The sequence below is a fragment of the Chiloscyllium plagiosum genome, chromosome 40, assembly GCF_004010195.1.
Source record: "Chiloscyllium plagiosum isolate BGI_BamShark_2017 chromosome 40, ASM401019v2, whole genome shotgun sequence".
Taxonomy (NCBI): Eukaryota; Metazoa; Chordata; class Chondrichthyes; order Orectolobiformes; family Hemiscylliidae; genus Chiloscyllium; species Chiloscyllium plagiosum.
Genome location: NC_057749.1, coordinates 16,344,804 through 16,360,881, shown reverse-complemented (window position 1 = coordinate 16,360,881; position 16,078 = coordinate 16,344,804). Strand labels below are relative to the sequence as shown.

At 42.5% G+C, this 16,078-nt stretch overlaps 2 protein-coding genes across 2 annotated transcripts; both read left to right on the top strand.

The window, feature by feature from the left end:
* The first annotated feature begins 2,131 nt into the window (after positions 1-2,131).
* ngrn (neugrin, neurite outgrowth associated) lies at positions 2,132-5,128 on the top strand. Its single transcript, XM_043680120.1, has 4 exons — positions 2,132-2,143; positions 2,396-2,655; positions 3,633-3,743; positions 4,435-5,128. Exons 1-4 carry the CDS (start codon positions 2,132-2,134, stop codon positions 5,096-5,098), a joined length of 1,047 nt encoding a protein of 348 aa, XP_043536055.1. The 3' UTR covers positions 5,099-5,128.
* A 5,826-nt stretch (positions 5,129-10,954) lies between these two features.
* Positions 10,955-15,878, top strand: hddc3 (HD domain containing 3). Its single transcript, XM_043680472.1, has 4 exons — positions 10,955-11,244; positions 13,647-13,702; positions 14,547-14,787; positions 15,477-15,878. Exons 1-4 carry the CDS (start codon positions 11,133-11,135, stop codon positions 15,608-15,610), a joined length of 543 nt encoding a protein of 180 aa, XP_043536407.1. The 5' UTR covers positions 10,955-11,132; the 3' UTR covers positions 15,611-15,878.
* Positions 15,879-16,078: the final 200 nt, after the last annotated feature.

Sequence of the window (16,078 nt, the reverse complement as noted above, 5' to 3'; positions counted from 1 at the left end):
GCTTGCAAAGCATCAATATCTCAAAGTATTTTAAGATGAATTAATATTTGGACACTTAAGGTCATTGTGTTTATAAACATTGCAGCTAAAAGGTGCCACAAGTGTGATAAATGGCTGGCTAAACATTTTTTGGTAATAGTTTGAGACAGAAATGCTGGCCACAGCTCCCTGCAAAACACCCTGCTGCTGTTTGAAAAGTACAATTGGTCTTTTCAAACTAAAAGCATTAACATTACATCCAAAACAATGTTCTCTGCAGCAAATCAGAATAGACTCAGCATGGCAGTGTAATGTTAGTTACATTTTCATCTAGTATAATATTAAGCCAGAGATTAGTATAATATTAAGTTACAGTGAGACTTTGAGAACCTAAAATTCACAATGAAGAGTTCCAAAATGCATTGAAATTTGTGACCTTATAAAAGAAGGTTCAATGCCTGAGGGTATTCTGACAGACACAGAATCGGTACGATGCAGGAGGAGGCCATTTGGCCCTTATGCCTGCATCAGTTCTATTACGTACTGCCAATCCGCTGCCCTTTCCCTGTATCTCTGAATACTGTTTTGAACGAAATAATCAATCATCGCCCTCTTGAAAGCCTCACTTGAACTGGACTTGATTACATCTCCAGGCAGTGCACTCAATACTCAAACCACTTGCTGTGTGAAAACATTTTTTCCTCCGTAACGCTTGCTTCTTTTGCACATCACTTTAAATCTCTGCCCTCTCATCCTTTTCTCTTTAATGAGCAGCAACAGCTTCTCCCTGTCTACTCTGTCCAACCCGCTCATGGTTTTAAAACCTTCTATCAAATCTTCTCTCAGCTTTCTTCTCTCGAAGATGAACAGCCCCAATTTTTAAATCTGCCCTCATAACTGAGTTTATCATTCCTGAAACAAGTTTCTGCCACGTTAACTGACCAGGGGCCTGACAGATGTGATTGGCTTCAGCACCAAGTGATGGTAAAGAATTAAATAAGCTGCTGGAATTGCATATTCATGGATATGGTGTTGTCCATGGCTCTCACTAAGTCACTAGGTTTTTGTGTTGAAGCTCCTGACCTTATCCCAGGCTTAATCACAAAATTCCAGTTTAGCAGTCCAGTGCAGTACTAAGCAAGTGACCAAATTTTCAAAAGTCAAAACATTGAAAAGCCTTGGGACTCCCAATGTATGACATGTTGATGGCCAATTACAGAAGGGGGTTCATGTCATGACAACATGCAGAATATGTCCAGCCAGAGTTGGTGACCTAATTCCTCAAATCATTTAAAAGGCAACTCAGCAAAGGAGGTGTAGGTGCCAAACAGGTGGCAACAAATATCTTGGACACATCAAGTAGGCAGGAGGGGAAGAAGGAATACAGGTTTGCTGCATGCAATGCAATTTGGTGGGTGCATACAAAACAGAGGACAAAATTTCACAAAGATCACAAAAAGGAATGGGTCAGAACTCCATTGAACATGAGAATAATTTCTAGATAATTATCAAGACAAAGAAGCATTATATGAAAAGCTGTCCAGAGGGAAAAATGACCCAAAAGGTTACACAGTAATATTTAGAAATTAATATGCCAGTTGTACTGGATGTATGCAAGACAGGTCCAGCCAATGTGTGTCATTCTCAAGTTTTACTTATTTTACCTTCTGGGCAGAGACTGTTTGGCCAAACTGGGAAATCTGGTCATCCTAAATCTTTTGGGTGAGATAAGCTACCCCGACAACTCTCTGCCTCGAATGAAATTTTTAAAATACCATGGTGCAGGGAAAAGAGCAAGGGATGTGTCCTACATTTATCCCAAATCAGCATCTTTATCTAGTCATGATCATATTGTGGGTTTCTGAAGAAGGGTCACTGGGCATGAAATGTTAACTATTTTCTCTCCCCAGATGCTGACAGAATTGCTGGGTTTCTCCAGCAATTTCTGTATTTGTTTCACATTAGGGAGCTTCCCATTGATACAATCGCTATAGCTTTTCCTACAACATTTCACAAGTAGTTCATTAAACTGAGGCGCTTTGGGATGTCCAGTGGTGATTATAAGTGCTAAATAAATGCAATTCTCTTGTCTTTGGATAACCAGGACAAGGAGTTTTGTTGGAATACATGGTCCAATATTGTACAGATACTGATGGCTACTTGGGTGAGTTTCTGTCCCTCGCCAGAACCAGCACTTTCAGAGCAGGAAGAATGGAGACAAATGAATGAATGAATTGGCAGGGCTCTTGTGGTGGAGTGGTAGTGTCCCTGTCTCTAAGTCAGGAGGTGTGGAGTCAAGTCCTAACTTCTCCAGGGCGTGCCAGAACGCCTCTTAACAGTCTGATTATAAATATCTATAAATTTGAAATGTCTCCAAGTCAACTGGGTCAAGTGTCAGCTGCAGTTCTCTGACTAGGGCCAAGTGAAAGGCGGAACGATTCTTCAGCGACTGCCGTTTCCGCCCGGACGGGATTGTGGCGATTTCCGGATCCGGCGGAGCTTCATGTGGGTCTCGGTGGTGGCTCGGGGGATCCTCCGCCTCCTGCCCCGGGCTCAGGCCCCGGTCCCGGCCCAGGCCGCCCGCTCCCTGCGGGGCTCCAGAGGCGGCGGAGAGCCCGGGGCCGGCTCTGAGCCTGAGGCCGAGGCCGAGGGGAAGGAGTTGGAGGAAATAATCAGGTGAAAGCGGTTCATTCATTAACTCTCAGTAACTACCACATTAACCCAGACTAACCACCGCATTGACTCATACTGAGAGTTAACTCCCGCAGCGTTAGTTAACTCAGTAACTACCAGCTGATTAACAAATTCACTAACGACCACATCAGCTCATACTCACTGCTATCGAGTTATAAATCCCACAACACCAGGTTATAGTCCAACAGGTTTAATTGGGAAGCACCAGCTTCATCAGGTGGTTGTGGAGGACAAGATACTAATGGGATTGCAGTGTCATGGAATGTAACATTAAGCAAATTTAGCTTGAGTTTTTCATCTTTTATAATCATGGTAGTTTCAGTTCCTTCATATATAAATGCCAGAACTTATAAAAAGTTACATTTTTAAGATACCTTTTAACAATAGGTGCCATCTCAGCTCAGATAATGCACTAATGCTTCGAAAGCTAGTGCCGCCAAATAAGCCTGTTGGCCTATAACCTGGTGTTGGTAAAAACAATGACTGCAGATGTTGGAAACCAGATTCTGGATCAGTGGTGCTGGAAGAGCACAGCAGTTCAGGCAGCATCCGAGGAGCAGCGAAATCTACGTTTTAACTTTGTCCACCCTAGTCCAACACTGGCATCTCCAAATCATCACTACTACAGCATTTGTTAGCTCTCATTAACTGCCACGTTAACTCATACTGGCTACTACATTATTAGTTAACTATTACATTATTAATAAACTCATACTAACTATTGCCATATTAGTTAACTTTAAGTACCACATCACAGGAATTAACTTAAACTAACTACTGTAGAATTGGTTAACAAGATACATTTGATAAGTGGTAACCATACAAACAAAAATGTTCAAACATTTGAATAACTTCAGTTATCCGTTGTATGCTGCATTAGTAATAATCAGCAAAGGTGCTCTTTGAATTGTCAAAGTAGGTTTTGGAAATTATTGTTCTGTTCCACATCTCACATGCAGAGCTGAGAAGCGGAAACAGAAAGCCATTAAGTATCGGAGAATTCAGGCAGAGTTGGGTCTTTCTGGTCCTCCCCCACGGACCCTAACGACACAAGCAATGCAGCAGATGAGGTAAGAGTTAAAGCCAGGACTGTTCACTGTGATTGTGACTGTTGCTTGTTAGTCTTGAATTTCCACTGAAACGAGCAGCAGGAGAGTGGAGAGGCTTCCTGACAACTAAAATATCAACACCCTACTAGTTACTGTAATGAGCAGGGCTTGCCCAGAAACCCTCATCAGTGTGGACATGGCTGAGTTGGATTCAGTGTTCTGAGCCAGCAAGATAGGAAACAGCTGAGTTTTACGTAGCCATTGAGTATGAGCTCAGTTGAGCTGCAATGCCTCGTGAGATTCAATAGCTGGGCATACATTTTCTTGGGTTGTGATCAATATGGCAGAATTATAGATTATCTTCATTTGTAGGATTTGGGTATCTTTGGCCAGGCCAGCATTTATTACCTGTCCCTGATTACCCAGAAGGGAGTTAAGAATCAACCACATTGCTGTAGGTCTGGACTCACAAATAGGCCAGACCAGGTAAAGACAATAGATTTCTTTACCTAAAGGACTTAATGAACCAGATGGATTTTTCTGACAATTGACAATTGTTTCATGGTCATTATTAGACTCTTAATTCCAGACTTTATTTAATTCAAATTCCACCATCTGCCATGATAGAATTCCAGTCCAGGTCCCCAGAAAATTTCTTGGGTCCCTGGATTAGATTGATTTTTAAATTAATTTGATTTCTAACATGTTTCAGGTTTTTGAGAGCAAAGTCCCCAGAGGAGTGGAGTGTGTCACAGCTGGCAGAGGGATTTTCAGTGAGTGAAGATGTTGTCCTGAGAGTGCTGAGAAGCAAGTTCACCCCTTCATTGAAGAGGATGATGAAGCAAGATGCAAATGTTAAAGGACAGACTCTGACTCTCCCACAGAGGGCAAAGCAACTGACTGCCAGTTCTCTGAATGTAAAAGCAGTGATCGAATCTAAACCGATCACAGATGACACCATCCAGCCCAGACTCTCTTCGGACATAGTAATCCATCCTGCACAATCTGACTTAAATAGTAAAATGCACAAAACCACTGGAGAGAAAACTGGCAGAATGGATCTTGTCCAACAGAGTGTCTCCAAGAAGCTCCAATCTCAAAGCAGTGCTGATATGAAGGAGGTCAGGTCTGGAAGAAAGGTGGTTGATTGTGTGGAGAGGGAAGAATACAATGAAACCAGCAGCAGTACATCTGATGGGGAACAATTACTGGGTCTTCCAGAGACTGATGAGGATTTGCAGATGTTCATTGCAAGTGGGTCTGAAAACCATATTGAAGTTGTACAAAAGGGTTGTGAATTTTATGACCAGGAAGGCAACTTTCTGTACAGGGTTAGTCATGTGGACTCCTTAAATAACCCTAAACAGGAAAATTAATTTGTACAATAAAATCACTCATGAATCTAAGGTTTGCATTACTGTTAATTAGATGGCATTACTGAACAGATACTGGACAAACTGGGCCTGTATTCTTCAACATTACAAAGAAAGAGATGATCTCATTGCAACTTACAAAATACTTAAAATGGACAGACAGTATAGATGCAGGTAACGCGTTCCCCCTGGTTGGGAAGTCTAGAACTGGTGGCACAATTTTAAACTAAAAGAAATGTAATTTAGCATTGAGATGAGAACTCAAAGGGTGATGACTCTTTACAATTCTCTGCCCCAGAGGAAACTCCCTCCATGAATATATTTAAAGTAAAGGTTGACAAATTTTTGATTACTTCAGCCTGGATAGAGTTCACGTCTGTCATTTGCTCCTCCTCCCTTACCCAAGTGGCCATTCTCTGAACATTTAACCAGTCAGCATCACAACTCGGATCAATCAGGACATGAGCCAAGGCATATAGGCTGTTTGTTGGTGGGGAGAGGATTCACTCTGCTGGGTCATGGTTTATACTGAGGAAGAGGAGCCTAGATATCTGCTTCACAGATCAGTGTGAGCAGCTAGAACAGAGATCGACCCAAATAATTCAATTTCATTTTGAGACACTGGGGATATCAATGTGTTGAAGTGTGTAAAATAATGAAAGAGGCCTGATAGTAACAGGAAACACTCCAGTGAGTAAATGAATTCTGCGACGGTTATATTGTCTGATGGCATTTGGAACAACTTCATTTTTTTTTTGTTAAACTTGGTACGTAGTCTTATATCACTATTTAAAAAAAATCAAACCCAGTGTTTTCTAAGTGTGTGCAAACTTTAAATAAATGAAGGTGTCTGGTCATTTCCGTTCTTTGGTTAGGTACAGTGTAACATTTCCTCTACATTGTCCTGGTCGAGCATTCTCAGGTATTTAACAGACTGATGGCCATATGTTGTATATAGTAGCAAAAGACTGAGATTTTTGAGGCATTTTTTTGTTAGTCCAGAGGTTAACACCAATGCCAGTTTCCACCTTTCCCCTGTCTAGAGGCTGCTTCATCTGTCCCAATCAACATTCCCAGGACAGCATGGGGTTAGACACAGAGTAAACATTCATAAATAATAATTGCACCATTGAGGCAGGTGTCCCTTTCCTACACAGCTCGATGCCAGTTCTGAGACTGAATTAAGGAAGATGTGGATTCGGGACCCACGAGTGCCAGGACGTGGGGCAGGAAACTGCTTAAACTCCTGAATATGCCTTATAAACACAGGAAACATTCCCTCACAGACTCTAGCTGGAAATGAGGCCAAGATTCTAAAAACCCTGCTTAAGAGTTGGATTTACTCCGTGGTTGTGCCAGGTTCAACACTGTCCCCTCGTGACGCAAGTACATTATCTAGACTAGCACTTCATTCTCCTGTTCTAATGCCCTGCTAGACTATGCATGTGTGCTGGGATTAAATGATTTGCTGGGAGTGTGAGGTTGTAGTGAAAGGAGGGAAGGGAGCGTGAGTGAGTGTGCCCCCTCCAAATCCAGGAAGACTTCAAGTTCCAGGACAGGAATTTATAATATTTCAATATTTGCTGCATGTTCAGGTATAGGTAAGGACCTGGAAGGATTCCCTGAGAAAGTGGAACTGTAACGGCATGAGCAGCAGAATAAACTGCCCATGCAGGACCAACGGGAGCTTTGTTTGTGGTATTCTGATTTGCAGAGCTACATGAAGGACAGTTTCCAAAGATGATCTCTGTCATTAATAAGAAATAGTTCTCTTCCTCTAGGTTTCCTTTTAGAAGGCTCTTCATCAGGAAGAGCATCTCTCGAAACAGCAACCTCCTGCTCCTCAGACGTTGCCTGACCGGCTGTGCCAACTTTTTGACATTGATCTCCAGCATCTGCAGTCCTCACTTTCTTCCTTTTAGAAAGACTAAGTAGTTGTTCATTAATTGTAGCAAATATCTTCAGCAGCTAATAGTTCATTTTGATCTTGAAATTCTGAACATTTCTGTACGAAAATGTCTTTTCCTCTAATATATCTCTTCACTGTGAGAGCTCTTTTTGTTAACCTTCTGTTGATTGCCTGTTTCCAGCCTACAGAGCTTGATTGTACTGCCTGACAACCAACAGCTGGACCCAGTCATCCCACTCATGGAATGAGACTATGCCAATTCTGGTTGAGTTCATGGCCTTGCTGTAAAAAGCTCTCTAGAGTTTCCTTGTCATGCTGATGTTTCTCTTTCAGATTAACAATTTCTTCCTGTTGAGTATTAACTCTGTACAATTTAAGGATCTCTCTTTCGCTGGGTAGTTTATCATTAACTAAACATGGTCAGCGTGGACTGGTTGGACCAAAGGGTCTGTTTCCATATTCTATAACTCTGTATAACTTTTAAAAGACGTTTAGATAAGGTCATGAATAGAAAAGATTTGGAGGGATCTGGGCCAAGCGCAGGCACGTGGGACTAGTTTAGTTTAGGAACGTAGTTGGTGTGGACTGATTGAACCAAAGGGTCTGTTTCCGTGCTGTATGACTCTATGACTATCTATGCCTCTACTTGGAAGTTTTTATATTTCTTCTTGTTGGGCCTTTGCTGAGGGTTTTCTCTCAGGATGTCAAACTCACATTCATGTTCTGTGTGCACAATTAAAAAGATTTATTGCAAATGATTGACTGACTTCTGCCTATTTGGGTGCGACACCACCCATTCTCTCTAAAGCTTCAACCGTTTTAAATTTGCTTTGAAGTTCTGAGACCTCTTCCTTGCATGACTAGAAGATCTCATAACTTCATAAATTGCAGGAGATTCTGTGGCCACCTTTAAAACTTTGAAGTTTGCTTTCCTTAGTGATTAAGTTAGTATACGACTATTTTCTTGCTTCGCAGCAGGGATCAGTCAATGTACTCTGTCAGCTGTTGCTTCATCTAACTGTGACTGTAGTTGCTGCACCACCTTGGCAGATTCTGTGTGGTAAGTAAACTATTTATTCCACCTTCTTCAAGAAATAACTAATTCTCCTCAAAAGAGACGGCTGGATTCTTAGTGTCCCAAAGTACAGGAAGGTCTACAATTTTGGATTTTAGTAAAAGAGCAACTTGTATTCTGGTTTCCTTCTCTATAACAATGTTCCAAAAGAGCAAGTCTCTGGCTAGAATGTCTACTGGTGGCTGGACATTGCCTTTTGGTGCCTTATTTTCCCACCATTTCCAACTTATACTTTGAGAAAAATGAAAAGTCTGACCAACTTCTTATAATGCTTGGACGGGAGAGTCTTTGGAGTCTGCTAACTAAAGAAATCTAAATCTATACAAGTTGCCCTATATAATAAAAACCTGCAATGACCAAGAACAGCATGAGGTCTCCATAATTGTTTTTCCATTGTAACAAAGCTTAGCATATGTCAGACTTCTGTTTGTAACATACTTTCCATGCACCAAAGGTTAATGGATGATGTCCTGAGCATTTTTGGCCTGAACCATAGTGTAGCATTGTCTGCCCAATATTCAATTTAAACCTGGTTTCCCTGCATTTACTTTAATCTTTGCCCAGCAGCAGGTCAGAAATTTATGCTGTGGGTTTGGCTGACGACTGCATCTACTTTTAAGAATGAGATTGAGAGTGAATATGGCTGGTTTTGAATAATTTCTTTATCTTTGTGTCCTAATGTTGGGTGAAGCTGGTCTATGACTATGAGGTTGGTTCTTTTTGGGCTAAGTGGTGGGATAGCTGAAGATTATACTCTTTTAAAACTGCAAGAAAATGGAAAATGAAGTTCCCTCAACGCCATCCCCATCAAATACTCCCAGAACGGACAGCATTGAGTTAAATACAGAAGAAAGTTCACTTTACTCTTTTTTTAAATTGAAAGTAAAGCTTTCTATTCTTTTAAACTGAAATTAAAGCTACTTGATTATTTTAAACAAAGTTCCCTTGACACCATCCCCCTCAAACATTCCCAGGAATTCCCAAACATTCAAGGAAAGGCTACCAGCATTCTCAAAGATCCATCCCACCCTGGCAATGTTTTTCTACAACTGCTACCATCAGGGAGAAGATACAGAAGCCTGAACACACGCACCAACTGGTTTCGAAACAGTTTCTACCCTACTGTTGATAGAATACTGAATGGACTCTCAAACTCTAACATTCGCCTGTACCTGTGTTTTTTTGTTTTTGCTGCTATCTATTATTTACTTAACTTTGTTACGTAACTATATGATCTGCCTGTATTACCTGCAAGACAAAGCTTTTCACTGTGTCTCGGTACATGTGACAAATTCAATTCAGGACAGAGACCAGCTGAAGATTCTAAGGTAACCTCTCTCAGCTACCTAAGGCTGTCTGACAAAACAGTAGCTGCAGCTCCTGTGTCCAACTTAAAAGTATCTGCAGGGGCCACTGACAGCAGTATCTGGATTCCAGTATTGCCCATCCTGCTCTATAACTTGGAGAAGAGCTAACATATGTTGAGTGCATGTGCCTTTAAAAATGTGCACCTTGTTCATTCTTTACACAATTTCTGTAATGACCAAGGAGCACTAGTTTGATTGGACATAACCATCTATGGAGGATGATAAAAGGGGACATCTTACCTGGAGCTTTACAGGATCAATTTCCACGTGATCTGAGGTTACATAGCTCATTTAGACATGCTCTGCTTCACAGAAGTAAAGGTACAGTACAAGTTGACTGGAGATCTGAAATAAAAATATAAAATACTGGAAAAACTCAGCAAGTTCTGACAGCATATGTGAAGGAAGAAACAGAGTTAATGTTTTGAGACTGATATAACTCTAGATTTTGGAATACTTAGTTCTAATTCTTGTATCCCTCTGTAGGAAAGATGTTGGGAAACTTGAAACGGTTCAAAAAATATTTACAAGAATGCTGCCAGGGTTGGAGGGTTTGAGCTATAGGGAGAGGCTAAACAGGCTGGTGGTATTTTCCCTGGAGTGTTGGAGGCTGAGGGGTGACCTTATAAAATCATGAGGAGCATGGGTAGGGTGAATACACAAGGTCCAAGGTCTTTTCACCAGGGTAGGGGAGTCCAAAACTAGAGGGCATAGGTTTAAGGTGAGAGGGGAAAGATTGAAAACGCACCATGGAGAGGGTGGTGCGTGTATGGAATGAGCAGCCAGAGGAATCTGAATTTGAATATTGTCTCTATTGTCATGTACATCCAATATAAAATAGAGTGAAAAGTGTGCACAGGCAGCTTTCACAGAAATAAAGAGAGTCCAACTCTTCATTCTTTGCTGCTATAGCGTACTGCTTCTAGAGTCCTGCTCTGGACTTCCCAGCTCACTCAGGGCTTCCCAGACCGTCTCTGTAGCCACACTGTCTCTGAAAACACCACCGCCGCTCAGGATCCTAGTGAAGCTGCTTCCTGCCGAGGAGATCTCGTTATCAAATAAAGTTTGAGGAAAAACCAGGGATAGAAGGAAAAAGCATAATGCAGACAAGGTGGACCAAGCCTACTCTGATGCCACCACCTTGTAGTGCGGGCTGGTACAATTGCAGCATTTAACAGGCTCCGGGTTTGGTACATGAATAGGAAGGATTTAGAGGGAAATGGACCAAATGCTGGCAAATGGGACTAGATTAATTTAGTCGAGATGGACCGAAGGGTCTGATTGCATACTGTACATCTCTATGACTATCTATGCAGCAGTGAGCCAGTCTCAAATATAATGAGTGTAACCAACTTATAAACTGTGCAAGGGACCCCACTTTGAAGAAGGCATACTGGACTCGAAAAGGTATCAACCTTGTTCCTCTTTCCACAGTTGCTGCGTGGTTTCAGCACTTTCTGTTTCTATTTCTGCTCTTTTCTTTCTGGGTTGATCTGGAGATTACTGTCAGTTTGTGTGTCTCTGTGTGTGGGAGGGTCTAATAAAAGAGTTTATCCTCCTTCAGGATCTGCTGTTCTGCCTGGAGCGTGGGTGCACTTTCCGCGGATTGTGTGAATCCTCTGCTGTTTGTGGGAAGTGTATATTTTTCCTGCTGCAGCCCCACATGATCCGGATGCGGAAGGTAAAATGAGTTCAGACGTGGTACTGGTCCTGGAAGCCGCTGATTTTGCAGCAAAAAAGCACAAACATCAGCGGCGCAAAGACCCGGAGGGGACCCCATACATCAACCACCCACTGGGTAAGGGCAGCTCAGAACCTGAGATCATATCCCAAAATTCAGTTCCAACCCCAAACCCAGCTCCAATCTTAAACCCAAGTCAAACCCTAAACACGGCACCACTCCCTAAACCCAGTTCCACTCCTAAAACCCAGCTCCACTCCGTAAACCCAGCTCCACTCCCAAAACCCAGCTCCACTCCCAAAACCCAGCTCCAATCCTAAACCCAGCTCCACTCCCTAAACCCAGCTCCACTCCCTAAACCCAGCTCCACTCCCAAAACCCAGCTCCACTCCCAAAACCCAGCTCCAATCCTAAAACCCAGCTCCACTCCTAAACCCAGCTCCACTCCCAAAACCCAGCTCCGATCCTAAAACCCAGCTCCAATCCTAAACCCAGTTCCACTCGTAAAACCCAGCTCCAATCCTACACCCAGCTCCACTCCCAAAACCCAGCTCGCTCCAATCCTACACCCAGCTCCACTCCCAAAACCCAGCTCCAATCCTAAACCCAGCTCTACTCCTAAACCCAGTTCCACTCTCTAAACCCAGTTCCACTCCCTAAACCCAGCTCCACTCCCAAAACCCAGCTCCAATCCTAAACCCAGCTCCACTCCCAAAGCCCAGCTCCACTCCCAAAACCCAGCTCCAATCCTAAAACCCAGCTCCACTCCTAAACCCAGTTCCACTCCTAAAACCCAGCTCCAATCCTAAACCCAGCTCCACTCCCTAAACCCAGCTCCACTCCCTAAACCCAGCTCCACTCCCTAAACCCAGCTCCACTCCCAAAACCCAGCTCACTCCACGCCCAAAACCCAGCTCCACGCTCAAAACCCAGCTCCACGCCCAAAACCCAGCTCCACGCCCAAAACCCAGCTCCACTCCTAAAACCCAGCTCCACTCCCTAAACCCAGCTCCACTCCCAAAACTCAGCTCCAATCCTAAACCCAGTTCCACTCCCAAAACCCAGCTCCAATCCTAAACCCAGCTCCAATTCTAAACACAGCTCACCATACAAGAACAGAGATATTACTGATATTTATTAAAGTTTGTACAAAAGCAGATTTATTTTTCAAGCAGAATATATACAGGGCTATGGGCCAAGGTGCTGGATAATGGAATTAGAGAGTTGGTGCTTGTATTTGACCGGCACAGGCATGGTGGGCCAAAGGGCCTTTTTCTATGTTGTAGATCTCTCTGACTTTAAGGTGTTTGGTCCATTCATTGTAGGACTGTTGAGTACTGCCTCTGCTGTTATCCCAGAATCTTACAGCACTAAAGGCAGACCTTTGGTCCATTGTGAATATGCCAGCCCAGTGAGAGAGTGCCAATTAGTGCCCACCGCATCCTGCCCCTTTCTCTGGCACTCTGCATGTTTTCAGCCTTTCAGCATTTATCCAGTTTCCTTTTGAAGATTGTGATTGAATCGGTTTCTACCATTCTTTCAGGCAGCACATTCCAGATCGTCATAACTTGCTGAGCCCTCAGACATTGTCCTCCACTCTAAACTGGTACTAACATCATCAGACATCAGTCATTACAAATAGTTGCTGCTGATTTCAAACATACTTTAAAACCTTTCTTTCACCAGGCCGAAGGGCCTGTTTCCACACTGTAAGTAATCTAATCTAATCTAACATCATCAGACATCAGTCATTACAAATAGTTGCTGCTGATTTCAAACATACTTTAAAACCTTTCTTTCACCAGGTTACCTCTATATGTTCCTAACTCCTGTCAGCCGAGTTCCCTCATTTGTCTTATCCACTTGTGTCTCTTTTTCCCCATTCTGAAATTCCTTGACATGAAGGATATTACATAAATATAAGTTATTGTTTTTGTGTGCTATAATGGACATTAGTTTTGCATTTGCTGAGTTTAAAAGTTAGAACATAAGAACTAGGAGCAGGAGTAGGACCTTCAGACCCTCGAGTCTGCTCCGCCATTTCACACGATCTCAGCTGATCTCATGTCAGCCTCAGCTCCACATTCCTGTCCCTTCCCATTACTGTTTAACTTGTTACTAATTAAATAATGATCTATCTCCTCCTTAAATTTAATCAGTGTCCTGGTGTCCACCCTCTGATTCCTGATCCTCTAAGAGAAGTAATTCCTCCTTATCCCTGTTTTAAATCTGCCACCCCTTGGCCTGAAATGATGACCTCTCGTTCTACTGTCAGAGTTATACAGCATGGAAACAGACCCTTTGGTCCAACTCGTCCATGACAACTAGATGTTCTAAATTTTGCCAGCATTTAGCCCAATAATTCTCAGTTGCCCCATAACGAGAAACATCGTCTCTATACCTGTTTTGTCATTTCCTTTTTAATATCTTATATATGTCAATTAGATCTCCTTTAATTCTTCTCAAGTTGATTGACATATGGACTCAGTGGGATTCATTGTTTTTCTGTTTGTTTAAAGGTGTTGCCCGAATTTTGGCCCATGAAGCTGGAATTACAGATGTGGTTGTCTTACAGGTAAAAATGGGGAGGGTTCTGATGTATCTGCGTTGGGTTTATAACTGTTCAGTGTAACCAGTCTGCCTGTGTTTATAATCCATACATATTGTCTCCTACTCTGCACAAAAGCAAAATACTGCGAATGCTAGAGATCTGTGACAAACACCGATAAACTGGAGAAACTCAGCAGGTCTGGCAAGCATCAATGAAGAGAGAAACAGGTTTAACATTTCAGCTCAATGACATTTCATCTTACTCTTACTCACTATTCCAGCACAGCCCTTTAAAATTTTCACAAGGTTCAATCAGGGCATTTATAGAGTCATAGAGTCCTAGAGATGTACAGCATCTTTCGGCCCAACCCGTCCATGCCGATTAGATATCCCAACCCAATCTAGTCCCACCTGCCAGCACCCGGCCCATATCCCTCCAAACCCTTCCTATTCATATACCCATCCAAATGCTTCTTAAATGTTGCAATTGTACCAGTCTCTACCAGGAATTTGACAGTTCTTTGAAATGGAAGACTGTGCACCATGATAGAAAGTGGTAGGGGAATGGCATGAAGTGAATTGTTCATTCGGACAGCCAGTGCAGAAATGATGGGCCAAATGGCCCCCTTTCAAGCTGTAACAATTTTGTGAAATATCATTATGTGAGACACCAGCGCTGACCATGCTGCACTCCCTCAGTGTCACCTTAGATTGTGTGCTTGAGTCCTGAAGTGAAGTGTGAAAATTCAAAAGTGAGCCTTTATATTCAGAGCTGAGCATGTTAGCCACAGCTCACTGGAGCCAAAACAACAATTGAATCATGATGTGTGTAACAATTGAGATTTATCTTTCTTTTTCTTTCTGGCAAGGCCGCACTTCTGCACGACACTGTTGAAGATACAAACACTACATTTACAGAGATTGAGGAAAGGTTTGGAGAGAAGGTGCGGAGTATTGTTGCTGAAGTGACAGATGATAAATCTCTTTCAAAGGAGAAACGGAAGGAGTTACAGATCCAACATGCCCCTCACTGCAGTTACGAAGCTAAACTGGTGAAACTGGCAGATAAACTGTACAACTTGAGGGATCTCAAAAGCTGCACTCCAGCAGGTCAGCAATGCAATCCTTTTTGTTTCTCTCCCATCAGGTTCCCAGCGCATGTCTGATTATTATTGGGTTCCCAGGTTTCCAGTGTTTCTTCTTTAGCTGTCTCTGCAGGCAAGCACAGCCTGGTTCCCAGTCCCTCCCTGCACGTTGTGTGAGTTTGGGTTCAAAACCCAATTGAGCACACACCTAGACTGGCAACGCAGTGCAGAGGTGGAGGAATGCTGCACTATCAGAGCTGTTGACCTTTGGGAAATGCACTCAGGGTCCTCCCTACCAATTATGGTGGCTCAGATAATGGTGATTAGTTAAATCCATGAGAAACCATAGGCATTATGCTCTTGTGGGGCGGGAGAGAGAGAGAGAGAAATGGTTATATAGCACCATTCCACATCAAGGCAATGACCCAAAGCCTCCGTGAACTATCACAGCCTGCTAGGGAATTCAGCCTGTGAGATTGGCACCAGTTAACAGCATGGAAATAGGCCCTTCGGCCCAACTTGTCCATGGTATCAAGCCAACTGAGCTAAGTAATCTCCACAATGGCTCAGATAATGTTGAAGACTCCGTGGTATTATTTGAAGAACCAAGATTAGCCCCAGGGACTGGGCTGAGGAATATAATGGGAAAGCTCAGAGGGTTAAGTAACCTCGTGGGAACAGGCCTGACCTTTGCTCTGTTGAATCCTTCCTCAGGATGGACGGAGAAACGCGTTGAACAGTATTTCATCTGGGCTTCCCAAGTCATTGCTGGACTTCGAGGAACGAATCAGACCCTTGAAAAGAGCCTGGATGCACTTTTCAAAGAAAGAAATATTCTTACTGGATAATGAGATTCTGTTTGAAAGAGATTAGATTTTGAGATGGAAGATCGAGCAGTACTTTACCATTGGGTCTATCAGTGTGAAATGAAGTTGTAAATGACAAGGTAACAATCTCTAAATTTAAATATTCAAGAATGTACTTTATGATCAGATTGAATTTCTGACATTTTCGTTGGAATGAATATATTTTTGCTGCTCATTTATCTTGTTTCTGTGAATTCCTCTCTGTTTTATTGTCTTGAAAATAAAGTATTTTTGTCCTGTTGGGCTACCATTCTTGTATCATCATATTTTTAATTAATCTGACCTATTTTGCTTCTAAATGATTAACTTAGACATGTTTCAAATTGTATCTTGTAATTTTCATAGCAGGTACACTTTATAGGGGAGGGTATTTCTCAATTCTTTTAGTCCAACACATGGAAATCCATCTCCATGTTTGAGTCTTTACCTTGAACTATTAAGGAATCCACA

Coding starts and splice junctions, on each gene's coding strand:
- hddc3 (XM_043680472.1), top strand. CDS start 11,133: ATGAGTTCAGACGTGGTACTGGTCCTGGAAGCCGCTGATTTTGCAGCA. Junction 11,245..13,646: donor ATACATCAACCACCCACTGG/GTAAGGGCAGCT, acceptor GTTTGTTTAAAG/GTGTTGCCCGAATTTTGGCC. Junction 14,788..15,476: donor CAAAAGCTGCACTCCAGCAG/GTCAGCAATGCA, acceptor ATCCTTCCTCAG/GATGGACGGAGAAACGCGTT.
- ngrn (XM_043680120.1), top strand. Junction 2,656..3,632: donor GAGTTGGAGGAAATAATCAG/GTGAAAGCGGTT, acceptor TCTCACATGCAG/AGCTGAGAAGCGGAAACAGA. Junction 3,744..4,434: donor CAAGCAATGCAGCAGATGAG/GTAAGAGTTAAA, acceptor AACATGTTTCAG/GTTTTTGAGAGCAAAGTCCC.